This window comes from Myotis davidii, unplaced genomic scaffold (assembly GCF_000327345.1).
Source record: "Myotis davidii unplaced genomic scaffold, ASM32734v1 scaffold1477, whole genome shotgun sequence".
Classification (NCBI taxonomy): Eukaryota; Metazoa; Chordata; class Mammalia; order Chiroptera; family Vespertilionidae; genus Myotis; species Myotis davidii.
Window position 1 is genome coordinate 210,037 of NW_006288182.1, and position 25,251 is coordinate 235,287.

Genomic DNA, 25,251 nt, shown 5'->3' on the forward strand with positions numbered 1-25,251 from the left:
AGAGGGGAGCGGGGGCAGCAGCACGCAGGCACACCCCTGCCGTTCTCCCTCCCTCTTCTCCCTTCTGCTGGAAAAGCGAGGTAACTGTGAGCCTAGGGTGGGTCGGGCTGGACGGGGCCCCGAGTTGGGAGAAGTGGCCCTGGGGGATGGGCCGCATTTACCCCTTTGTCCCACTGCCTGGCTCACTCCCCCAGGTCCTCACCTCCATTCCTCTCCAGAAAGTTCCAAGCTCCTGACAAACGTCCGGGCTCTGTAGAACCTACGGGAGGCGTCCCCTCCCTGCCCCCTTCCAGCTGTGCCTGCCCCTCAGGCCCTCCTGGCACACAGATTCTCTGTCCGCCCGCCAGGGATGTGGGCGGGGGCTGGGGAGGGACCAGAGTCGGAATGAAAGGGCCTTTTTCTTCCACAGCTGGGAGAACAGCTGCCACCAAAGCAAGACTGGACACTCTGTGCCCAGAGTCCCCTCTGCAGCGGGCCTCCCCTCCCGGGACCCCACTTATCCTCACCTTACTTTCTTTTCCTTTCATGCCCGGCTCCCGCCAGGGCCCTGCAACAGCAGTAGGCAAAGGAAGTTTGTCACAGCAGCCAGAGGGGTCTGACAGGAGTGCACAGGGACAGAGTACCCTCTGCCCTCTGCCCAAGAGCTGCCCACCTCTTTCTAGACCCAGGGGAGCAGTGGGAGGAGGAATTGTGGGGCAACGTGGTGCCGGCCCGCCCCTTCCCTCTGGAGGGGTTGATGAGGGAAGGGGCACTAGGGGGCACAGAGATGCAGGACAGATTGCACATCCTGGAGGACCTGAATATGCTCTACATTCGGCAGATGGCGCTCAGCCTGGAGGTAATGACCCCCACCCCCACCCCCAGGGCACCTCTTTGGCAAGCATCCCAGCCCCAGTTTCTGCCCTGTCCAACCTTCCTGGGGCTGAGTGGGGAGGGCAGGCCTGCTCAGAGTGGTAGAGGGACAGGTGGTTCTGTATGCCCTGCCTTGGGTGCTGTGTGGATCAGGCTCAGTATTGCCAATCAGAGCGTTCTATTGACAACGGGGTCTTGTCTTCACACTGACTTATGGAAGCTCTGTGGGTGGGTGTGATGGGAAGAAAAGAGGAGTTCAGTGTGAGAGAGGTTTGCAGGAAGGATATGGCCTTCCTGGAGAAGGGGAAGGGGCCCTGGGGCAGGATGTAAAGATTTTGCTGACCCTGGAGATGGCAGGGAGCTATTTATTTATTCATATATTTTTAAAAAAAATATATTTTATTGATTTTTTTACAGAGAGGAAGGGAAAGGGATAGAGAGTTAGAAACATCGATCAGCTGCCTCCTGCACACTCCCTACTGGGGATGTGCCCGCAACCAAGGTACATGCCCTTGGCCGTAATCGAACCTGGGACCCTTGAGTCCCCAGGCCGACGCTCTATCCACTGAGCCAAACCAGTCAGGGTGAGCTATTTATTCATATAGTTATTCTTAAACACGTTTATTGAACACTTACTATATGTCAAGTTCCTTTCTAGTTCATGGTATATACTTAAGTGAATCAGACAGGAAAGGTCCATTCTGCTGGGGAACAGATAATAAACATGCAAACACATAATCTCACAGTGAAATCACGATGAAAATGGAGATATAAACAACATGAGGAATAGTGAGGGTAGCATTAGATGTAGAGGTCAGGAAAGGCCTCCGTGAGGAGACTCTTGAGCTGAGACCAGGGGGATGTGAAGATATGTACAGAATGAAGGAAGAGCTTTCTAGACAGAGGGCAAAGCAAGCGCAAAGGCCCTTAAATGGGGATCAGTTCCAGTTCCAGTGTGGCTGGAACATAGTAGTTGGGGTTGAGCCCGTGGGCAGGGGCCAGATTATGCAGGGCCTTGAAGGCCATGCCAAGGCACTTAGATTTTACTCTCACTGTGATGTTGGCCCATGAAGGGTTTTAAGCAGAGGGATGACTCATCTAATGTTTTAAAGTGATGGCTGCTGAGAGTAGGCTAGGCTTGGGTGGGGGTAGAAGAGAGGAAGGTTGGAAGTGGGGTAGCAGAAGACCACCAGAAAAAAGGTTGTTACAGCCTCAGGGTGGTGAACCTGATGGTGTGGATGAAGGTGCTCGTGGTGGAGACAAGAATGGGGTGGACTTCAAATGATGGCAGTAGATCTGACAGGGCTTGCTGATGATTGGATGTACGGGGTGAGGCAAAGAGAGGACTTGAAGATGAGTCCTAGGCTGTGGCTAAGCAACTGGGCAGTGTGGCAGTTGACTGGAATGAGGAAGAGGGAGGAATCTGTGGACATGACCACCTGGACCAGGCAGGGGTTTTCTGCTGAGGAAAGTCAGAGGCAGGACTAATGAGTCATGATCAGAAATGGCAGTTTATTTCATGTCACCTCTCTTGGCCCCACCCCCACTCCCTGGAGCAGAGTAGACATTACCTGTCAATTGTAGCACTCTGTTTTTTTCTTCTTTTTTTTAGTATATTTTTATTGATTTTAGAGAGGAAGGGAGAGGGAGAGAGACAGAAACATCAATGATGAGAAAAAATCATTGATTGGCTGCCTCCTGCACAACCTCTACTGGTGATTGAGCCCATAACCTGGGCATATGCCCTGATCAGAATCGAACCATGACCTCCTGGTTCCTAGGTCAATGCTCAACCATTGAGCCACACCAGCCAGGTAATCATGGCCTAGGAATCTTTCTCAGCACAACCTTGGCATAAATTATGCAGGTTGCTTCCTTCATAAGGGCCAAGTAGAGTTAAGAGTCCTGACCTGGTTTGGGGCTGCATCAGGAGGGGACACCTTTACCTAATTTGTTCACCTGGAGAAGGTCACCTTTTTCTCATATGCAGAAAGTTGCCCAATGAGCCCATTGAGATTTTAACACTACGTAGTGTCCTGTCTTGGTACAGGAAATAAACCTGTTTGCCATCCCTGTTTGCAATGTCCATGTTTCTAGTTACATGTGGCTATTTAAAATTATAATTTAATTAAAATGAAATAAAAGATTTAGTTCCTTAATAGCTCTAGCCACATTTCAAGTGCTAGATGACTATTGAATATTTCCATTATTGCAGGAGATTTTATTGCTCAGAGCTGGTCTAGATGTTGAAATGTTTAAATTCCAACCTCCCCTTACCCCCACCATGTAGTTTTTCTCCATGTGAGGTCTGCCCACGTTCTGGAACAGAGGAGGAGGCTTAGGTTTCACTTTTGCCACCTCTCCTTCAGCCTGTGCGGTGCTCTTTCTCCATGAAACTCAGCAGTACCCCCACCAAGGGAGACCCACTGTGTTTTTTGTTTGTTTATTTGTTTTTGATGTATTTTCTCTTATGATTTTCTTTCTTTTTTTTAAAAAAAGTATATTTTTATTGATTTCAGAAAGGAAGAGAGAGAGGGAGAGAGAGAAATATTAATGATGAGAGAGAATCACCAGCTGACTCCTGGGCATGTTCCCTGACCGGGAATCAAACCATGACCGTGGCCTCCTGGTTCATAGGTCGACTCTCAACCACTTAGCTACACCAGCCAGGGATTGGCAAGAGAGGTAGTCATGGCAGAATAAATCCAAGACAATTTTCTGGAAGAGGTAATGTAAGCTGCAAGTAAAGGGGAAGTGAGAGAAAGGCGGTCTTCATGTCTTCAAACATGTGCTGAACCCACCCTGGTTGGTGTGGCTCAGTTGATTGAGTGTCCTCCAGAGCATGAGGAGGTTGCTGGTTCCATCACAGTGGGAGCACATGCCCCCTGCAGCTGGATCCCTCTGGGGCATGTGAGGAGGCAGCCTATTGAAGCACATCCATGTTTCTCTCTCTCTCCCTTCCTCTCTCTCTAAAAATCAATTAAAAATATACTTAAAAATATTATGTGTTTTGGCCCCAGGTAGAGGTTAAACTTTCCCCACTTAATTCTCAAGCAATGCGAAGAAGGGGGTCGAATAACCCCTGTTTACAAACTGGGGCTGTAGAGGTTACGTTCTCATAGCTAGTCAAGTTCCTGAGTGATGATCTGAACTGAGTCCTGGTGGAGATTCTGAAGGGAACAGAAGGTGAAGCGGAGCAGGAAGTCAGGGACAGAGGGGGGAAGAGGGGGAGGGGACAGGAAAGGATGTCCCGGGAGGGCCTGATCTGTGTTGGGGCTTCTGCTCATTACTCATCCTCCTTCACCCCTTGGGGCCTGACCCAGGTCCAGTTGACGTCCATCTCTGAGCTCTTTCTCTGGAGAGTCTGGATGCTGCCTCCCTGGGGAGAGGGGGTGTGTGGGTGGGTGGGGAGGGAGCGACAGAAAGCCATCCCTGGGGTGGGTGGGGAGGTGGGCGCAAGCCCAGGGATCTAGAGACTGCACCAGGATTCCTGAGATGCTCTGTCCAGAGCTGGGAGCCGGGATATCTAGGCCGTGGGAAGCTGGATTTAGGGCTGGAGGGCGGTGGGCAGACCACAGCAGGGGTGTCTGGGTCTTTAGGGTCATCTGGGCTGGGCCCAGGGACTTCTCCGGCCTGTTACTCCAATTTACATCCTATACTCTCCCCGCCCCCTCCCCAGGCCAGGGGTCACCTTGGAGGGCAGCTGCACCGCCAGGGGCCCCCTGCAGCTCCAGCGAGTGCTGTGGCCCTAAGCCCCTTCCAGGACAAGGGGGCGCTCTCAGAGGTTCCGTACACCGACTGGCTCTCTGTGGTCCCGCCACTGGGAGCCCGGGAGCCCCTCAGCCGCTCTCGCGGAGGTTGGGAGCTGATGTCACCGGTGCCCTGAGCGCCGCGGGCGGGGCCTCTGAGTGGGCACCCAGACGCCAGACGGCGCAGCCGGCTCCAGACCAGCGCGCTGCCTGTGGCTGCGTGGCAGGCGCAATGGCCAGGGCTAGGGAAGGATCCGTGAGTGCTGGGGCTGGGCTGCCCGCCAGGAGGGGCCTTGAGGATGCCTGTCTGTTCCCTCCCCGCTGTCCCCCCCCCCCCCCCCAAAAAAAACCCCCCCCCTATTTGGGGTGTTTGTGGATGAAGCTGGATGCAGAATGGGATGGGGGTTGGCAAGCGGGGAAGCTTAGCAGAGGTGGACCATGGTGCAGACAGACCCAGCGGGGCTTGGGGAGCTGTGTAGTCTCGGAGAGCTTCCGGGTGGAAGAGGCTTTGGGACCGGGTTGGCTTATTTCTGATGGGTCAGGAAGGGAAGCGTGGATAGTGCTGAGGTAAGGGGTGATGAGAGGCTGGCCTTGCACAGCGGCCCAGGGTATAGTGAAGGAAGAATTTGCAGGGGGGCCAGACAAGGCTTTTGGAAGCAGGAAGTTGGGGTATTCAGGTCTTGGAGACTCGAAGGCTGGAGCCACTAGGGACAGAAGCAAGAGCACAGGGTGTGGAAGAGGCCTGGTGTGAGGGAGAAGACAGGTTGGGGTGGTCACATTTCACCTGTCTCCCAACCCAGTGCGGCCGTCAGCTTGCCTCCTGAACTGACTATCCTTGCACTGGGGTTAGTCTGCCACCTTCTCCTGAAACCTTCCCGTCACTTAGCCAGAAGCAGACAGGGTCTGTTTTCTGTGAGCATGTTCATGCCATGACATAGCACTTACGGAGCAGCCATTAATGTCTGCATCTCTCACCTCCCAGCTGGATTTTAAATGGAGCCTTGGACAGCACGGGGACACTCCAGCGTCTGTTGGGTGACTGCTCCCCCTGCAGAAGTAGCATCACTAAGTCTGCATCCCCATCCTTCACTGTACCATGTGCTGGTGCATCACCTTCCTGTCTCACCGAATCCCCACAACCCCCGGCGGAGGGAACTGTTTCCAATCCTCATTTTACAGATGGGGAACCAAGTCTGAGGGAGGTTAATTAAATTGCCCAGAGCTTTCTCAATAAGTTTCTTCCCAGCTTCTTAAGGCTGGCAGGGCTGTGACTCAGACTCGGGGTTCTTGTGTCAAACTGGTGCTTCCCTCCTCTCCTCGGTGCCAAGACCTCCAGGGCTCCTTTCTGAGGGAAGAGGGTTTCCTGAGAGTCCCGGTGCCTCGCCCAGTGCCCCCAATCTGGCCCTGTGCACAGCCTGCTCAGCCCCTCGCTCCTGACCTCCTGCTCCACCTGCCTTCCCATCCCCATTCCTGGCCTCTGTCCTCACCTTCTAAGCTCAGAGTGCCAGCAGGTGGCAGAACCCCTAATTCGGGGTGTGTATGGGGTGAGCTCTGTAGGTGGTATGCTCCTTCTCCACTGATCCCTTGCCAAGTAGATGATCCCCTCCCCCATAACTTGAGTCTTTGGGGTAACCCAGGATGGCCTTTATTGTCTGTGTCCATTCCCTTTAGTGGGTGGTTCTCAGCCCTAGCTGCGCCTTAAAATCACTGGGGGGAATTGTCAAAAAAATGTGCTTGCCCCACTCTTAACGATTCTTATTCTGCAAGTCTGGTACTTTCTTTATTTTTAAGAGTTAATTTTTTTAAAAGGCAACAATTTCCAATAACATAGTAGTAAAGAAGGGTGCATATGAATAAAGTATCATAAACCTGGGAGCCTCATTCCTGGCTCCCAGCCCTGCAACCACTACTATTTTATGCATATCTATGTCAATGCATGTATATTTAGTACACAAATGGTAGCATGCTATAATATTGTTCTACTTTCTCACTTCATATACAGGGTGTCCCAAAAAAATGTACACACATTTTAATAGCTGATAGCTCAATTTTGAAAATGAAGTGTATTTTAAGAAACACTCTCTTTATTATTATTCAAAGTGTGTGTACATACTTTTTGGGGACAATCCTATATTTTGAAGATTGTTTCATTTATCTGCACACTCTTAATGTCTGCAATATTCCATGGTAGGGATGTGCTATAACTTATTTTTACCTGTCCCATTTTTTAATTTGTCAATTACTGTTGACATTCAATATTATTTTATATTTTATATGTACAGCATAGTGATTAGGCATTTATATAATTATGAAGTACTCCCCTCCCACCTTGATAAGTCTAGTGTGCTATAACTTTTTTTAAAAAATATATTTTATTGATTTTTCACAGAGAGGAAGGGAGAGAGATAGAGAGCCAGAAACATCGATGAGAGAGATACATCGATCAGTTGCCTCCTGCACATCTACTGGGGATGTGCCCGCAACCCAGGTACATGCCCTTGACCGGAATCGAACCTGGGACCTCTCTGTCCGCAGGCCGACGCTCTATCCACTGAGCCAAACTGGTTTCGGCTAGTGTGCTATAACTTATTTAACGAATGCCCTGTTGAGGATTTTTTAAAAAAATATATATTTTATTGATTTTTTACAGAGAGGAAGGGAGAGAGAGAGTTAGAAACATCGATGAGAGAGAAACATCGATCAGCTGCCTCCTGCACACCTCCTACTGGGGATGTTCCCACAACCCAGGTACATGCCCTTGACCGGAATTGAACTTGAGACCTTTCAGTCCGCAGGTCGACACTCTCCACTGAGTCATATTGGTTAGGGCCCTGTTGAGGGTTTTTAATCTTGGTGTTTTAAAACAATGCTGCAATGGATAATGATAAACTCGTAGATATTGGATAGCTGGATCAAATGATGTGTTTGTAGTTTTCATAGATTTTTCCAGCTGTACTCAAAAGATGCTGAAGAAATGTCTACTCCCCCCTCCAAAGGCATGAGGGCACCTGTGTTTTCACAAGCTGCTCTGATTGTTCTTGGACAGCTGAGGTTGAGGTTCAACCCTTGCCCATGAGGAACCTGAAACATAACTTTGTCGGTTTCTCCTGGGCCCAACCTCCCCTTGGGGACTAGAGGGTGCTTCTGCCTGTTCCCTGACTGACATGTCCTCATTCTTCTCCTCACTCCCGCTAGGACACAGAGTTGCAGAGAAAGCTGGACCACGAGATCCGGATGAGGGAAGGGGCCTGCAAACTGCTGGCAGCCTGTTCCCAGCGCGAGCAGACTCTGGAGGCCACCAAGAGCCTGCTGGTGTGCAACAGCCGCATCCTCAGCTACATGGGCGAGCTGCAGCGGCGCAAGGAGGCGCAGGTGCTGGGGAAGACCGGCCGGCGGTGAGCACGGGGAGTGCGGCCTGAGGGTGGTGGTACAGCATGTGTGTATACGGAGTGTGGACTCCCTGAAGCTGACCTCTTCATGTCAGGCCTGGAAGACACCTTGATGTTTCACCACTGCAATGTGCTGCCCAGAGGTGCACTAGGGAGAAGCTGGGGCTGGACTCAGGAAAGCCAGGGTGTTTGGTGAGAGGGTGGCAGTCTGCGGGGTAGTAATGCAGAAACACTAATTTGCTAAGCCCTGCCTGTGATCTGATGAGGTTGGCTGGCAGGCGGGCTTCTGGAAAGCCTATTTTCTCAGTCAGTTCACCAGGCCATTTGCTGAATGGCCAATTTACCACAACCTGATGATAGTTTATTGTGCCTGGGGTTCACCATCAGAGGCAGAGATTGGGAAAGGAAATAATAAAAAGCTGTTTAGGGGAAAGCCTATCCCTTCACATAAATAAGACTGTGCATTCCAGAGGGGCTCGGCTTCTTCCGGATGTGAAACACAAGCTATGCTAACATTGGACTCTGCTGATCTGAGAAATCTGTAGTGAAATGGTTGAGGTTATGCTCTAGTAAAACTAAAATGTTTGAGAAAATATTTGGCAAGTTGATCATTCCAAGAATTGGCCATTTTTTGTAAACTGGTCATTTGTAAAATTGGCTTCTGGCAAAGTAATTTGCTTGACCCCACAAGGGCGAGTGGGAGAAGGCCCAGCTCAGCCATGAAGGCTGACGCAGGAGAGGTTGCCAGGAGCCTCCAGAGCTCACCCAGGAAGCCACAGGGAGGGCAGAAAACCCACTCTGCGCCTGTCCCATAAAGCTAAAGGAAGGGCAAGCAGGCAGGGGTCTGCTTCTACTACGAGTTTGCTGTCTTCCGAGAGGCAGCCATCACTAGTCTCTGCCCTGCTCACGGGGCGTAGTGTGACTTGAGTACACCCGAGTCCCTGACAGCTAACACATCAACATGAGTGCCACACGGTTTAGCTTAAGGTTTGACTAAGTCACTGATTAGTTACATCACTGGCGGTATGAATTAGTGTGGATAATACTCATTGCCTGCGTCACCTTAGGGGGACATCCTCAGTGAGTCCTGATGATGGGTGGGGAGGTGAGAAAGGCCGGGTGTCTGGGACCCTACAGTGGGGCACTGGGAAGGCACAGCCAGGAGGGTAAAGGAGAACTCAAAAAAAACTGAGGGGAAGGAGAGAGGTTTGTGGTAAACAGAACACAAATGTTTCCTACTTGGGTTTTTTCCTTACATAAAAAACTGCTCAGCTTGATTTTTCAACTGACCCAGTGCCCTCCTATATCTAAGAAAGATGAGATGAGATGGTGGAGATGACGAGCCGACCTCATTGTGTCCCCAGCACCCCCCAGGGTTCAGTCGACAACTCAGGCCCTCAGCTCTGCAATGTCAGCCTGGCTGGGGCTGCGCGGGCTGGGTGTGGTGGGTGGTCCTAGAGCCCTTGGGAACCAGAGCCAGGGCGGTAGTGTGTGAAGGCCAGACTGGGACATTGTGATTTGCCCACAGGCCTTCTGACGGCGGGCTGCTGGCTGAGCGCTCCCCCTGCCGAGGCCGCGTCTGCATCTCTGGTAAGAAACACAACTGCCCCAGCCCTGGCGCTCCCTGCCCAGCCACGCAATCTCCTGCCCCACCTCAACATCTGTTCCTACCCCTCTGCCCCTTAGACCTCCGGATTCCACTCATGTGGAAGGACACAGAGTATTTCAAGAACAAAGGCGGTGAGTGTCACACAGACGGGGACGCACTTAGGGGAGTGGCCCTGAGGTTGAGAGCTCCTGTGGGGCAATTTTCTCCAACGGGTTTTCCTCTCTGTCCCCAGATCTGCACCGCTGGGCTGTGTTCCTGCTGTTGCAGCTCGGGGAGGACATTCAGGACACAGAGATGGTCCTGGTGGACAGGACCCTCACGGACATCACCTTTCAAAACCATCTGCTCTTGTGAGTACCTCATCGGTGTGGCTCTCCTCTCTCCACTCTGCCCAGTGCTCTGGTGAGGTCGCTACAGGGGAGGGGAGGAGAGGGAGGAAGGGAGATGGGCCTTCCCAGTGGAGCTGTCCTGAACTCATACCACATCCATCCTTCCCCCATCCCTCCCTCGTGCCTCCCTGGACTTCCCCAGGACCATCCTCCTCTCTTCTTCCCACATCCCTACAGCACCGAGGCAGGGCCAGACTTCAAGCTGCGGCTGGAGCTGTATGGGGCCTGCATGGAAGAGGAGGGGGCCCTGGCTGGTGCCCCCAAGAGGCTTGCCACCAAACTCAGCAGCTCCCTGGGTCGCTCCTCTGGGAGGCGTGTCAGGGCATCTCTGGAGAGTACTGGGGGTTCGGGGAGTAGCCCCGTCCTACTCCCCACCCCGGTTGTGAGGTAAGGCCATGCATTCCCCCACTGCCCTCACATGCCTATCCTGGCCACAGGTGACCTCTGAGCAGTGGGGAGCTTGCAGAACCTACTTTGCACTGCAGCCAGGATGTAGACCAGCGGTTCTCAACCTGTGGGTCGCCAACAATGAAAATACATCCTGCATATCAGATATTTACATTATGATTCCTAACAGTAGCAAAATTACAGTTATGAAGTAGCAACGAAGATAATTTTACGGTTGGGGGTCACCACAACATGAGGAACTGTATTAAAGGGTTGCGGCATTAGGAAGGTTGAGAACCACTGATGTAGACAGACACTGATGAGCAGTGGCCACATGGGAGGCACTCAGAGCTAGACCCAAGCCAACTGATAACCAACAGGAGTGCAGGGAGAGCTAGGCTCTGGGTCTTCACTATTTTTGCAGCAGCAGCAGCATTCATGTGGCTAGAACAGGGTGCCCTGGTTGGAGGAGGGTGGCCGGGCTCTGGCGGTGCCTCCAGGAGTCTGGAAGCACCTGTGGAATACTGGGCCCCTGAGGAGCAATGTGAGAACATCTAGAGCAGTGATGGCGAACCTCTGACACGTGTGTCAGAGATGACACGCGAACTTTTTTTAGTTGATTTTTCTTTGTTAAATGGCATTTAAATATATAAAATAAATATCAAAAAATTTCTGTATGTTACACGGCACCAGAGTTAAGTTAGGGTTTTTCAAAATGCTGACACGCCGAGCTCAAAAGGTTCGCCATCACTGCCATAGAGTAATGCACGGAATGCTGATTTTGGAGACATACCCGTGTTCAGACTCCAGCTCCACCACCTACCTATGGGCTATAGATTATGGGCACATTTTTTAACCTCTCTGCCTCAAGCTGCCTCATTTATTAACTAAAGAATGCCACCCACCTCCCGGGCTGTGGTGGGAATATAGGACAATATATGTAGAAAGCACAGGACCTGGCACTCAGCAGGAGCGCAGTGAGTGTTCCCCACTCCTGTGGGGAAGGCAAGCTGGTTTCCTGTGTGGCTCTCTGAACCGCGGGGCAGAGCTGCTCATCACGATAGCTCCTGCCCTCTGCCGTGGCCCTCACGTGCTCCTCACCTGGCTGAGGCCCACCTCTCTGCCTGTCCCGCAGTGGTCCTCGTTACCACCTCCTGGCTCATACCACGCTCACCCTGGCAGCAGTGCAAGATGGGTTCCGCACACATGACCTCACTCTCGCCAGCCATGGTGAGTTTGTGTGGGGGGAGTACGCTGGACGGTGAGAAGAGGGGTCGTTGGATGGTAGGAAGAGGGGCCTTTGGATGACCCCCTTCTCATTCTCCACCCGCTCTCTGCACTTCCTCTCGCCCAGAGGAGCACCCTGCCTGGCTGCCCCTGTATGGCAGCGTGTGTTGCCGCCTGGTGGCTCAGCCTCTCTGCATGACACAGCCGACTGCAAGCGGCTCCCTCAGGGTGCAGGTGAGGGCCCTGAGGAGTGGAAGGGAGCACGGAGAAGGCAACAGAGAGCTGGGTCACCTGGGAATTAGAACTGAAAAACCAAGGTCCGGGTGGAAGGAGGGGCATGGCAAGACAGGAGGGGGGGCAGAAAGGGGCAGATTCTTGATGGAGGGCTGGGAAGAGGGTGTTGGGAGGTGTGATTCCCCCAGGAAACCTTGAGTATCTATGCAGCAAGCTGGGGAGCGGCAGGACTGGGCACGAGTGCACGGAGTCCTGAAAGGCACGAACCTCTTCTGTTACCGGCAACCTGAGGATGCAGACACTGGGAAAGAGCCGCTGTTTACTATTGCGATCAACAAGGTGATGGGTCCCCTGATGGTCAAGCCACCAGGTGCCTGGGCCTGGAGCCTCCCCTTTAGGTCCCACCAGGGTGGGTGCAGACCTTAGAGAGATCGAAGTCTTCTGGGCCTCACCGCACCACCCAACTCCTGGGCTAGGAATGATGAGGGGACCATTCTCCCTGACCAGCATCCCTGGAAAAGGGTTGTCCCTTCTAGTTACCAGCCTCAGCCAGTTCGATAACCAGTCTAGGGTTTTTCATCCACCTTTCATCTTCCCCTCAGATTCTCATTTGCATCTACTCCATCCTTTCCTGGTTTCCTCTCCCAGGCCAAGTTCAGAGCCCCCTCTGTTCACCAGCCCTTTTGTTATCTTGCCTGCTGACTTTTATGGAGGAAGTAGTGAGGGACATTAGGCCTCAGCATGCCTGCCAGCCTCTGTGCCTTCCCCTGCCCACCCTTTTCCTGTCTCTATGCGCCTCTATCCCTGACTAAAGGCCATCTGTCTCATCCCCAATCCTTTCCGGCCATTCCTTCCCACTCAGCTCAGTAGGAGGCAAGTGAAAGGGCTTGGTGAACGCCCCGCAAGCTCCTCTTTCTTTTTTTAAAAACATATTTATCGATTTCAGAGAGGAAGTGAGAAACATCAATGATGAGAGAGAATCATTGATCAGCTGCCTCCTGCACACCCCCTACTAGGGATCAAGCCCTCAGGTACCCTTGACCAGAATTGAATCCGGGACCCTTCAGTCTGCAGGCCTAGGCTCTACCCACTGAGCCAAACCGGTTAGGGCACGCTCCTCTTTTGAAGGCAGGATGATCAAGCCCGCCTGAAGTCACTGCTGACCGCTGTAACAACGTGGAGTTGGAAGCGGACGCCTTTTTTCTCCTGCAGGATACTCGAGTCCAGGCAGGGGAACTGGACCAGACCACAGGCCGGCCCTTCACTCTGAGCATCAGTAACCAATATGGGGAGGACAAGGTGACACACACCCTTCAGACAGAGAGTCGGGGAGCCCTGCAGAGCTGGATGGAGGCCCTGTGGCAGCTTTTCTTCGACATGAGTAAGAGTAGGGGCTGGGTTGAACTTTTGGGAGGAACTGGCATTTGTGATTTCTTACTGTAGGCCTCTGTTTCAAGAATACATGGAAGGAAATGCAGCAGGGGAGCGGGTAGCCTGGCCCTCAGTCCTCTCCCTCTCCACCCCCAATCAGTGTTCTCCCTTCAGGCCAGTGGAAGCAGTGCTGCGATGAAATCATGAAAATTGAAACCCCGGCTCCCCGGAAACCACCCCAAGCACTGGCCAAGCAGAGGTCCTTGTACCACGAGATGGGTGAGTGCAGGTGTTCTCCGGGAAGCTGAAGGGAGTGGGGCTGGAGGCGGCAAGGGAACCCAGACCATGGAAAGAGACAGAAGGCACACTTTGGGCTGAGGCAGAGCTCTGGGACTCGGGTCCCACCGAGTCCTCTTGTGTCCCTTTCTTTCCTCTGACCTTCTTAGAACCACTCCCACCCAAGTTCAAAACAAAACCCCAAAGAACCAGGTTCATTTCATGGATTTCCTTCCTAATTTCTTCTGTTTTTGTTTCCCTCTCTGCATGCGGATTCCTGTCTCTTCCTCTGACCTTTACTTGCCTGGCGCTGCTTTCATTTTCCTTCTCTCTCTTGATGTCTTCACCCACGTCCCCACTCCCAATCTATGTCTGCCCTGCCTGCTGTATCCCATAGTCTTATCAGAGCCTGGAGCTCCAGGGGGCCCAGGTGAGGGGCTGCTCCTGCAGGACAATGCAATCTCGGCTGAGATCCGGGCTTTGCTTTCCTCCTATTACAGTGACAGGTGATGGTCAGGGCTGGGTAGACCTGGGGCCTAAGCTCTGACTAGCCCCCTCCCCTCAACCCCTTCCTGGTGCCACAGCTATTGAGCCTCTGGATGACATCGCAGCAGTGACAGATATCCTGGCCCAGCGGGAGGGCGTGAGGCTGGAGACGACCCCACCCTGGCTAGCCATGTTTGCAGACCAGCCTGCCCTGCCTCGCCCCTGCTCGCCTGCCTCAGTGGCCCCAGCTCGGACCCACCCCCTGCCCTGGGGGCGCCCCAGAACATTCTCCCTGGACGCTGTGCCCCCAGACCACCCCTCCGAGGCTCCCCGCTTGGTTGCCCCTCTCCCTCCGCACCGATCCCCACGTTCTAGAAGCCTCTGCCGCAAAGGCTCACCCCGCACTTGGCTCCAGTCACCAGTGTGAGGAAGGTGCTGGCAGCAGAATCCGGCCAGGAGAGGAGAGGACCTGTGCGCCTGGGCTCTGGGGACGGTGCTGTCTGCAGCAGGTTGGCCAGTGGCCTCCCTTCCTCAGCTGGACTGGGGGTGGGTGGGGGATGGGGAGCCGAAGCCCCTCTTAAGCTATGGTTGTCATGGTGCTGAGGGACTCATTCCCAGGGCTGGCTGGGACCCCCCTGAACCCTTCCTGGGAGAAACTGGAACCAACCCTGCCCTACCTCCTGCACTAACCAGCTTTGAGGACGGCACTGGAGAGCGCCGGGAGGGAACACACCTTCCTTGTGACTCCTTCACCAACCATTAAAGTTATTTAACAGCAGCCTTCACCTGGCTCTTGACATCAGGTTGCCTCTCTGCTTGGCCCGGACCTGCCCCGTCCCCTCTTCCCTGGAGCTTAGTTCGCCGGCTGTGAAAGATGACTTAGATCCTGAGTCATTAGACACGGGCTAGGCGGAGGAGGCACTTTATAAACACCACAGGGAGAAAGGAGGGCTTTTCTGTTCTCACTCACTGCTGAATCTCAGGATTTCAGCGAGGTCGTAGCCAGTCACAGCAAAGGAGCTGCCTGAGGGGTCACAGAATCGGGCACCACACACCTGAGTGTCGGACACACACTCGCCGTGACAGTGTTCCACCTGGGGGAGAGAGGGCTGCTCAGGGCCGCTGCCCCATGCTGGCCCTCCGCCCCCTCTCCACACCCACCTCGGTGCAGCCACTCTCCGTGCGTTTGCTCAGCTTCCAGATGTGTACAAAGGTGTCCTCGGCTGCAGAAAGTAGCTGTTAAGAAAAGGCAGGGAGGATGAGTGGGAGTTGGAAGGCTGACGAACTGGTCCAGGTTGGAGTGCTTCACCAAGCGGCAAAGATGAGCCTGTGGAGTTCCTCTCAGCATCCCCCCACCAGGAATCAGGGGTGCAGGGGTGGAGGAGACTGACCTTGCCCGCCTCCGGAGCCAGGTCCAGGGCACAGATGGCCCGGGCGTGGGCGCTGATCTGGACGTGTAGAGCTCCTGTACTGGTCTCATACAGACGCACTTGCCCGTTCCCGTAGCCCGCTGCTGCGATCCCCTTCCACAGCTGCACGGAAGTGCATGGGACCCTGCAAGGGCAATGCCCCACTTGGATGTCCCCACACCCAAGCCCACTCCCCACCCTGCAGCTGCTTCAGGGAGTCCTCAGCCCCTTCGCCTCACCTACCCAAATCCGGGAATTCGGGTCAGTAATTTGAATTTGGGGCCCGACCGCCAGACACAAAGCAAGCCTGAGTCGTCTGCTGTCACGACGTCAGCCATGCAGTCCTGAGGGGAAAGGCAGGGTCAGCCCTTCCCTCTCTCCCCTGCTGGGTCCTGTGTACAGGGAAGGGAGGCAGTATATGCACCTTGGCTTCTCGGGAAAAGGAAGACATGGAGCCCTCACAGGCTGGAAGCAGGGTTCCCTCAGGAAGCATAAAATGCTTTCCTTGCATCCCTCACAGCCCCCCCCCACACACACACGTTAGGAGGGAGTATATCACTGTACTCAGTGGGTGGATGATGAAACAGGCCATAGTGTTATGACCTGGAGGTCTTAGAGTAAGCCACAGTCATAACTAGGCTCGGCCTCTGACTCCCAGCCCTAAGCAGCCAGCATAGCCCATGGGCCCGGCTCTGGGCCATATTCAGTAGAGAATATGAATTAGAAGATACAAACCCCATTCTCAAGAGGTTTGCAATCCAAGAGTTTTCATTGAAGACAGTACCAACTCAGGGGTCAGCTAAGGGAGATCAGAGAGAGCTGGAACAGGGGGAAGACCTCCTGAGAGGGTGGTGCTGGAAGGAAGCTGCGCATGTCAGAGCTGGCAAGCATCTTAGAAGCCGTCTGTCCCGACTCCTCAATACACACGAGCATGAGAAGTGTTAGTGGACCACTGAAATGCCACGTGAAATACCTCTGGCTTCGTCACTGGGCCTGAGGTGCTGAAGCCTAGGAGAGCGCAGCAGTTTGCCCAAAGTCATCCAGCCGCTTAGTGGCAGAGCTAAGACTTGCATTCAGGTCTCCTGCCTCCCAAGGTGGGGAAGGACCCCAGGCTCACGGGAATGAGAAGGGGCTTTCACTCACCTGTTCCTGGGCAGGCTCGCTGGCAATGTCGGTGACTGACGTCGGATGCCCCGCCAGCTCTTCACTCAGTACAATGTTGGGACCTTTGGCTGGTATGTCAAATACCAGTACCCGGCCTGACCACATTCCTACAAAAGCAGTATGTCCTAGTCCTCCTGCGTCTCCGGCCACCACACTCAGAACTCCCTCTGTCCCAGAAGCCTTAGTAACAAATCCATCTCTCACTGCCCCAACAGTCCTGTCCTCCATGACTGCCCTTATTCTCCCTCACCCTGCCTCTCTGATCCCGTCCATGGCTCTTTGGAGTCTCTGCCCCCTTCACTTCCACCCTTCCCTTGAACTCTCCACAATTTCTTCAGACCTGCAGCATCTTCCAGACCAAAGCCCACACCTTTATACCCCAACACCCTCCTTCCCCCGCCCCCCACACACATACACACCAATGCCCTGCCCTCGGGCCTCTCACCTACACAGATGAAATGGCCACAGGAAGCAATTCCTCGGGCAAACATTGCCTGTACTGAGTATGAGAGGGGAAAACTATTAGAAACAGTGCTTCTTCCAGCCCCAGCTAACACTCCCTACCCACACCCAACTCGGTCCTGCAGGTACCTGGAGAGGCATCTCTGGAGTCCAGCGCGTGCCAATAGACCATGACGGAGCCGTCAGACTCATACATCTGGAGGGACAAGGGCAGTTATGTCCTATACCAGGGGTGGGGAAACTGTGGCTCTTTGGCCCCTTGAGTGTGGCTCTTCCACAAAATACCACGTGCGGGTGCGCATGTACAGTGCGAATGAAACTTCGTGGCCCATGCACAGAAGTCGGTATTTTGTGGAAGAGCCACACTCAAGGGGCCAAAGAGCCGCATGTGGCTCGCGAGCCGCAGTTTGCTGACCACTGTCCTATACTCATGTTAGCCTTAGCCCACGGAACCCTCAAAACAACTCTGGCAGGTAGGTACTTTACAGAGGAGGACAGAGGCTCTGATAAATTAAATTGCCCAAGGTCATACAGCCAGCAAAGGGGCAGATATTGGAGAGGGTACTTGGACATTTTTTTATTTTTTAAAATTTTCAGAGAGAAGGGAGAGAGAGAGAGAGAGAGAGAGAGAGAGAGAGAGAGATAGAAACATCAATGATGAGAGAGAATCACTGATTGCCTCCTGCACAACCCCCACTGGGGATCGGGGATCAAGCTGCAACTCCAGCATATGCCCTTGACCTGAATCGAACCTGGGACCCTTCAGTCCGCAGACCAACGCTCTATCCACTGAGCCAAACCAGCTAGGGTGGCACTTGGGAATTTAAAAAGATGGAAGGAGTGAGAACATTTGAGATCTTGCTCCCTGCCTTATGCTGTAAGTTTGGATCAAACTCTTATAAGAGTTTCAAGAAATAAAAAGCATTTAAAAAGATGGAAGGAATGAAGATGAGAAGTAAGGAAGAGTTGGCTAAGCATGTGTAAAGCGTGGGAGTGATTAGAGGCAAGTGTGAGAGGGCGTGGGCCCTTGCAGAGGAGTTGAGAAGACTCTAGTCGGAGAGGGCAGGAAGGTCCTCCTCTTACCTGTATTCCTCGATGTGAGGTGAGCACCAGCAACACCCGAAAGGGGAGGGCACACCAGTGGACCTGGAGCGAGGTGGATTAGAGTTGGGACAAGTGGTTAGCAGAGGACATGAGGACTCAGAAGAGCAGAAATTCAGAGGGTTAGGAAAGGCCTATTCCTTGAGGTTTGGAGAGGAAAGGGCGGGGTTAGGACTGGGTTCAGCAACACCACTTCCAACCTCATTCCTCACCTGGGTGATAAGTGGGGAGCTCACTCCAGCTCCCTCCTTAGCGTGGAGCTGGCGCTGGGCCAAGGGCACACCCTCAGGAGCAACGCTGAGAAGCTGGGCGCTGGGTCCATGCACGACCCCAAAGTGTGTGAGGTTGCAGACCGGCAGGTGCAGCACACTCAGGTTGTTGCACAGGGCGGCAGCCGAGCCTCGGAGAGGGATGGAACGCTGCCGGCGGAACATCCTAGGGGACAGACGCTCCAATCACCAAAAGCTCAGGGCTAAACAGAAGACAGCAATGATTCCTCCCGGAGGGTGGCGGGTGCTGTCATGAGACACTGGGGGAGACCCCTGAGACTGGGTCATGATGTAATGGGAGGCCCCCAGAGGGCGGTCTCATGGAGCGAGAGAGTGGAGCCTCAGGCTGAGTCATGGACGATGGGGGAACCCTAGAGGAGGAATGGTGATGGCACAGGATCCGGTGGACCCCAGCGCCCGAGCCAAGGCGGGTTAAGGCAGGGTAGTCTCCAGGCCCTTCCACCCCCGGTTAGGCTCCCCGAAGCCCCATGCCCGGGTTAGAGGTCACACCAGTAGCCCCTGGTTGGCTTGCCTGACTCCAGGATCGCTGGGTCCCTCCGAATCCGCCGCCACCATAGAGACGACGCACTTACGCAGGCCGATGGGCGGGGCGAACCACCGGAACCTGCGGCGCGCGGCGCGGTTGCCGGGGTAACTGTAGACAGGGCGAGCCAACCAGCGCACAGCGTGGTTGCCGGGGCGACCGTTAGGCGGCGGCGGCCGCCGGGGCGCAGGGAGCCGTAGAAACCTCGAGGTTGAAGACAGAGGCAGCGATGGCACACGAAAGCTCGGTAAGCTTCAGCTCAGCTGGGGGTGCGCCAGAGCCGGGATCGGCCTTTTAAGGTCGGTGTCGGGAACCGTGGACCAGCCCCGCGATACCCGGTGCCCGCCCAGCACGCCGGCGTTCAAGATGACCGTGCGCCAAAAAACCTATGACCACTCACATGCTTTGTCACAATCGGAAGCGGAGGGAAAAGATCGAATTAGGTGCAGAGTCCAAGAGCAAAAAATTACTTCGGGAAACAGCTAATGGATGTAATACGTCTCTTGCACTGAGGTACCCATTTAAACTGATTAACGAGAATTGGCCAGGGATTGGGGAGAGGAGTTTGCTAGATAAATTATCCATTTCCAGAGTTTCAGGAGGAAGAAATGGATTAAATAACAACAATCTTCTGGCTGCACTTGAAAATCAAACTGTTTTAAAACAAGATAATTTAAAATAAAACATTTGAAGAACCTTCGTGTAACAATATCCCAGGCCCCTCTGGTCAGGCCACGTATAGGCACAAGAGAGTCTCTGAACCCTAGCCGGTTTGGCTTAGCGGATAGAGCGTCGGCCTGTGGACTGGGGGGTCACAGGTTCGATTCCGGTCAAGGGCACATGCTCATGTTGTGGGCTAATTCCCCAGTAGGGGGCGTGCAGGAGGCAGCCGGGTTCTATCTCTCTTCCTCTCCCTTCCTCTTTGAAATCAATAAAAATATATATTTTTAAAAAGAGAGAAGCTTGGAGGGGAAGTCTAAAGAACCGACTCTCCTCGCCCAGCCCTACCTGGCCTGCGCTGTCTTGAACTGGTCTTTGGGGCTGTTCTCACTAGCAGAGAGGGGAAATGAGGCTTAAGGGATTTTGAGTCCTCTGTGAAGTTTAGAAAACATCAGATCTGAGGGAGAATTTTAGGGAATATCAGGTATCAGTGAGGTTGGGGGTTAGGAAGCTAAGGTTTGAGAGATTCCATCTGGAGGTAAATTTTGGAGGGAATCAGGTTCAAGTAGTAGACTCTTATGGGGAAGTGAGGAGGCTCCCAGGAATCTACTAGTAAATTCCTATGTCCTGAAATTAACTTGGGACCTAGTCTTTATCTTTTTAAAAAATAAATATATTTTTATTGATTTCAGAGAGGAAGGAAGAGGGAGAGAGAAACACCAATGATGAGAGAGAATCATGGATTGGCTACCTCCTGCACTCCTCCCACTGGGAATCAAGACTGCAACCTGGGCATGTGCTCTGACTGGGAATTGAACCTTCACCTCCTGGTTCATAGGCCAAGCTCAACCACTGAGCCACGCTGGCTGGGCATCTTTTATCTTTTTAAGTAGATTTTTTTCTTTTCTACTGCTGCCCATTGCTCCCCTGGTTGCAAGTCTCATGGGGACCCTTAGAGTTTAGGAGATGTACACCTGAGAGGGAAGAGAGGCATGGGCCTACTCCCAGGAGGGAGAGAGTGCCCGGGGTCTTTTGCCTTGAGGGTTTCAAAGACTGGGAGTTTAAAGGAGACATCTGTAATGTTTTCAACAATAAAGATAAGTTTAAAAAATAGCCTGGTCGGTGTGGCTCAGTGGTTGAGCATTCGACCAATGAACCAGGAGGTCACGGTTCGATTCCTGTTCAGGGCACATGCCAGGGTTGCAGGCTCAAACCCCAGTAGGAGGCATGTAGGAGGCAGCCAATTGATGATTCTCACTCATCATTGATGTTTCTATCTTTCCCTCTCCCTTCCTCTCTGAAATCAATAAACAATATATAAAAGTAAATAAAAATAAAAGCTGGGAGTTTAGGGGGTGGGGGTCTTAGAGGAGGCACGCAATAGAATATCAGCTTCATGCTGATGAACCAAAAGGAGATTTATTCCCTTACCCTCAACTGTCCTTAGGTGTGGCTGACACAAATGACACTAATTGGATTGCTGCTATCTATCTCCCTGAGCTTATAAAATAGAGAAAAGCACAGGAAAGAAACATACCCACTGCTACAATTTTGGTGTTTTCTTTTTCTCCAACACATACAGGTTTACATTATCTGAGACCATACTTCTTTCATTCAACATTAAATCTTAAGTATTTTTCAAATTCTTCCTAAAGATTACCTTTAATCATTGTATAATATTGCATCATGTAGATAGTATACAATTAGCCATCTATTCTCTTTTTGTTAGACATATGTGTTCAATATTCTGCTATTATAAATCACACCACAGGGAATCTGTTGAAGAATATATATATATATATATTTCAGAGAGGAAGGGAGAGAGAGAGTTAGAAACATCAATGATGAGAGAGAATTATTGATCGGCTGCCTCCTGCATGCCCACACTGGGGATTGAATCTGCAACCTGGGCATGTGCCCTGAATGGGAATCAAACTGTTACCTCCAGGTTTATAGGTCGACGCTCAACCACTGAGCTACACTGGCTGAGCTGAAGAATATATTTTAATTTTAGATTATACATTTGAATGCATTGATAAAACTATAATTAATATTTTTGAAGGTTAGACATGTTTTCAAATATGTATTAGTCATCTACAGTTCTACTATTTATTTATTTATTTGAGAGAGAGAGAGAGAGAGAAACATAGATTTGTTTTTCCATATTTATGCATTCATTGGTTGATTCTTGTATATGTCCTGACTGGGGATTGAACCCACAACCTTGGCATATGGGAACAATACTCTAACCAACTGGGCTACCTGGCCAGGACTACCGTTCCACTTTTGTGAAATGTTATGTCCTTTGCCTATTATTATCTTTGGAGTTTATGATTGTTCTTATTTTATTTTATTTATTTAAAAAATATTTGTATTGATTTCAGAGAGGAAGAGAGGGAGGGAGAAACAACAATAATGAGAGAGAATCATTGATTGGCTGCCTCCTGCACAACCCACACTGGGGATCAAGCCCACAACCCGGGCACGTGCCCTGATAGGAAATCGAACCAGGACCTCTGGTTCATAGGTGGATGTTCAACCACTGAGCCATGCTGGCCAGACATTCTTATTTTATGAGTTTTAATAAATTTAGGAATATAAATATTTTTAATATTTGCTACAAATGCAGGGTGGAGCAAAAGTAGATTTACAGTTGTATGGAAAATAATACAATAATAAATAAATAATACATGAATAAGCTATGTTCCGTGTACTGTAAACCTACTTTTGCCCCACCCTGTATTTTTTTAAAATATATTTTATTGATATTTTTACAGAGAGGAAGGGAGAAAGATAGAGAGTTAGAAACATTGATGAGAGAGAAACATCAATCAGCTGCCTCCAGCACACCTCCTACTGAGGATGTGCTCGCAACCAAGGTACATGCCCTTGACCAGAATCGAACCTGGGACCTTTCAGTCCGCAGGCCGACGCTCTATCCACTGAGCCAAACCGGTTAGGGCCCCACCCTGTATTTTTTGTTTGAGAAGCAGTATAAAGTCAGGCTCTGGAGTCAGACTTGCATATAAATTATCACTCCACTACTTTCTTGTTGTGTGAGCTGGGAAAATTCTGTAAAATGGAAATAAAAATAATATGTAGTATAAAAAATGCAGGAATTGAGCCCAGATGATGTATGCAACTATTATACTCTAAGTGCCGGAAAATGATAACTACTAATACCAGCTTGCAAATTAGGAAAGTTTATAAAAATAAGTACAGGAAAATTTGACAATTTGACAGTCACACCACAGGGAAGCTATTGAAGAATATACAGTTTTTTCTTACCCAGAGATTATATGACAAGTTATACTATTTTTGCTGCATTTTATATTTTGTTTATATTTTTGTTTTATTTGTGTGTATGTGTGTCCCTTAATCCATCTGGAAGTTATTTAGATGTATATTGTGAAATAAGGATTTAAGTTGATTTGGGGGGGAGGAGGAGACTCTAAGCAGCACCAATTATTCCAGCACTCATATATTGACTCATCTATTTCAAATTCTTTACCTCTCAAGAACTGTGAACACTTTGGACTAGTGCAAATAACAAGGACTGTGGAGTTGGAGCCATATATAACCTGGGTTTATTGTGGAATCCCAAGCAAGTTCTGGTTAACTGTGGCAGGGTTCAGTTTCTATGTCTGTGAAATGGGCTCAGTGAGCTGTTGTGAAAATTAAATTAGCTAGGTCCAACACCTGAGAAGCACCTGTCACACAGTAGGCTTACTTAGAAAATTATCCCTTTCAGAAGGCTTTTCCTTCCTACTAGACCAGTGGTCGGCAAACTCATTAGTCAACAGAGCCAAATATCAACAGTACGATTGAAATTTCTTTTTTTAAAATATATTTTATTGATTTTTTAGAGAGAGGAAGGGAGAGGGATAGAGAGTCAGAAACATCAATGAGAGAGAAACATCAATCAGCTGCCTCCTGCACACCCCCTCCTGGGGATGTGCCCGCAACCAAGGTACATGCCCTTGACCGGAATCGAACCTGGGACCCCTCAGTCTGCAGGCCGACGCTCTATCCACTGAGCCAAACCGGTTTCGGCGAGAGAGCCAGATTTTTTAAACTTAACACCATATAGGTAGGTACATTATTATTAACTTCATTAGGGTACTCCTAAGGCTTAGGAAGAGCCACACTCAAGGGGCCGAAGAGCCGCATGTGGCTCGCGAGCTAGACCAATTGAGAAAGCTTCCCAGAGCCTGTAGCTGCTTCTCTCTCCCACTCCTCGGTTTTCTGCCCTGTTGCCCTGTTCCCTTCCCACAGAGGCAGGTCCGAGATCGCGGGGCGACCAGATCCAAGGCGGAAAAGGCACGGCCGCCTACTGTGCCAGTGCCCCAGGTGGACATCGTTCCTGGGCGGCTCACTGAGGCCGAGTGGATGGCGCTCACAATGGTGGAGGAGGGCGAGGACGTGGTGGGGGACATCTTGGCAGATTTGCTGGGGCGTGTCATGGACTCTGCCTTCAAAGTCTACTTGACCCAGCAGGTGAGCCTGGATGGAGCCCCCCAAACCCATCTACCCGCTCTCCCACCCCTTCCTGCCTGGCTGAGACCCTCTCTCGCTTCTGCAGTGCATCCCTTTCACCATCAGCCAGGCCCGGGAGGCCATGCTGCAGATCATCGAGTGGCGTTTCCTGGCTCGAGATGAGGGAGAGTCTGCAGTGGCTGAGGACCCCACCTGGGGAGAGGATGAGGAGCCCTTGGCAAGCACAACGGATGCCTGGGCTCAGGGATCTGTGCCCCCAATGCACGCACCAGCCTTGGTGGAGCTGGAGGACTTCTTCCGATGTGAAGTAAGCCCCCAGCTCCCTCTGACCCCCACCCCTACCCCCAATGCACCTTCGTTTTCCTTACGGCCTCTCTACCCTTAGTTTCTCCACCCTTAGCTCCTCTCTCCCCTTTCTGACCTCTCACTATCTACCTCCCGTCCCTACCTCTGGTGCATTTCCCCAGGACCAAGGGAGTGTCGACCAGATTTCTCTAGGAAGATCGTTGACGGATGGAGGCTGTGAGGAGCAGATGGAATCCTCCAAGCCAAGAGACACGCTCAGTCCTCCGCCCATCCCAGAGCTGTTTCAGGAGGCAGGCCCCAGGGATCCTTTAGAGGAACTGGAAGATCAGGAAGGAGGCCGCCCGTCTTCGGCAGGGTCCAGGAACATGAGCCTCCAACAGCCGTCAGCATCTGTGAAGATAGTGGTGGAGACAGTTCCCCCTGGGAGCCCCCATTCTTCTCTGGAGCAGTCCCTGGCAGCCAGCTCCCAGGAATCGGCAGAGAGCACACGGCCCCTCAGCTCCCAGGTCTCACTAGAGGACCTCTATTTCTCACCCGCCACTGAGGACCTAAGTGAGCAGGTGTTCAAGAAGGGCGAGAAGCCCCATGCTGCCTTGGACCCCATCATACTCGGCCTCTCCGAGTCCTCCCAGCAGCCTTGGTGGATGGGCTCACAGCTGAGAACACTTCCCCGGAGGGCGGGCCGCAAGGCCTCGGTGCTGCCGAGCCAGTGGGTGTGCCCAGAAGTTGAGGTTGTGGATACAGACACTGAGGCACGCCCCCTGGAAATCTACCGCAGGCCCCCCCAGGTCGAGAAGACAGAGGCCCTGGCCAGACGCCAAGCTATTGACTCCAGTTGCCGAGCTTTCTGCCCTCTCCCTCCCAGCGGTC

The 25,251-nt window shown here is 52.0% G+C and overlaps 3 protein-coding genes across 7 annotated transcripts in view; 2 read left to right on the forward strand and 1 right to left on the reverse strand.

Annotated features, from left to right (window-relative positions):
- Positions 1–7: 7 nt before the first annotated feature.
- RTKN (rhotekin) lies at positions 8–14,747 on the forward strand. 4 transcript variants are annotated; one of them, XM_015561510.1, is made up of 13 exons: positions 8–838; positions 7,797–7,996; positions 9,519–9,580; positions 9,677–9,730; positions 9,832–9,949; positions 10,166–10,375; positions 11,511–11,605; positions 11,730–11,836; positions 12,047–12,175; positions 13,049–13,217; positions 13,382–13,486; positions 13,881–13,913; positions 14,068–14,747. In XM_015561510.1, the coding sequence occupies exons 1-13, from the start codon at positions 737–739 to the stop codon at positions 14,394–14,396; spliced, it is 1,713 nt and encodes a 570-aa protein (XP_015416996.1). In that variant the 5' UTR covers positions 8–736; the 3' UTR covers positions 14,397–14,747. The 4 variants fall into 4 exon arrangements, with proteins under 4 accessions (XP_015416996.1, XP_006760069.1, XP_015416995.1 ...); XM_015561509.1 differs by lacking the exon at positions 8–838 and adding an exon at positions 4,754–4,857; XM_006760006.2 differs by lacking the exon at positions 13,881–13,913 and having other exon boundaries at positions 11–838.
- Positions 14,748–14,875: 128 nt separating this feature from the next.
- Positions 14,876–19,002, reverse strand: WDR54 (WD repeat domain 54). Of its 2 annotated transcripts, none has more exons than XM_006760018.2 (10): positions 18,907–19,002; positions 18,318–18,540; positions 18,088–18,150; positions 17,134–17,200; positions 16,988–17,041; positions 16,522–16,649; positions 15,622–15,722; positions 15,361–15,523; positions 15,131–15,205; positions 14,876–15,063 (listed from the first exon to the last, which is right to left on the reverse strand). In XM_006760018.2, exons 1-10 carry the CDS (start codon positions 18,948–18,950, stop codon positions 14,932–14,934), a joined length of 1,050 nt encoding a protein of 349 aa, XP_006760081.1. In that variant the 5' UTR covers positions 18,951–19,002; the 3' UTR covers positions 14,876–14,931. The 2 variants fall into 2 exon arrangements, with proteins under 2 accessions (XP_006760081.1, XP_015416998.1); XM_015561512.1 differs by having other exon boundaries at positions 18,885–18,965.
- A 92-nt stretch (positions 19,003–19,094) lies between these two features.
- LOC102759571 (chromosome unknown open reading frame, human C2orf81) overlaps positions 19,095–25,251 on the forward strand; it is a 6,838-nt gene continuing 681 nt past the window's right edge. The window contains exons 1-4 of the mRNA XM_015561495.1: positions 19,095–19,165; positions 23,854–24,075; positions 24,161–24,382; positions 24,543–25,248. Coding sequence (XP_015416981.1) covers positions 19,148–19,165; positions 23,854–24,075; positions 24,161–24,382; positions 24,543–25,248 — 1,168 coding nt within the window. The 5' untranslated portion in view covers positions 19,095–19,147. The remainder of the gene's footprint in view (positions 19,166–23,853; positions 24,076–24,160; positions 24,383–24,542; positions 25,249–25,251) is intronic.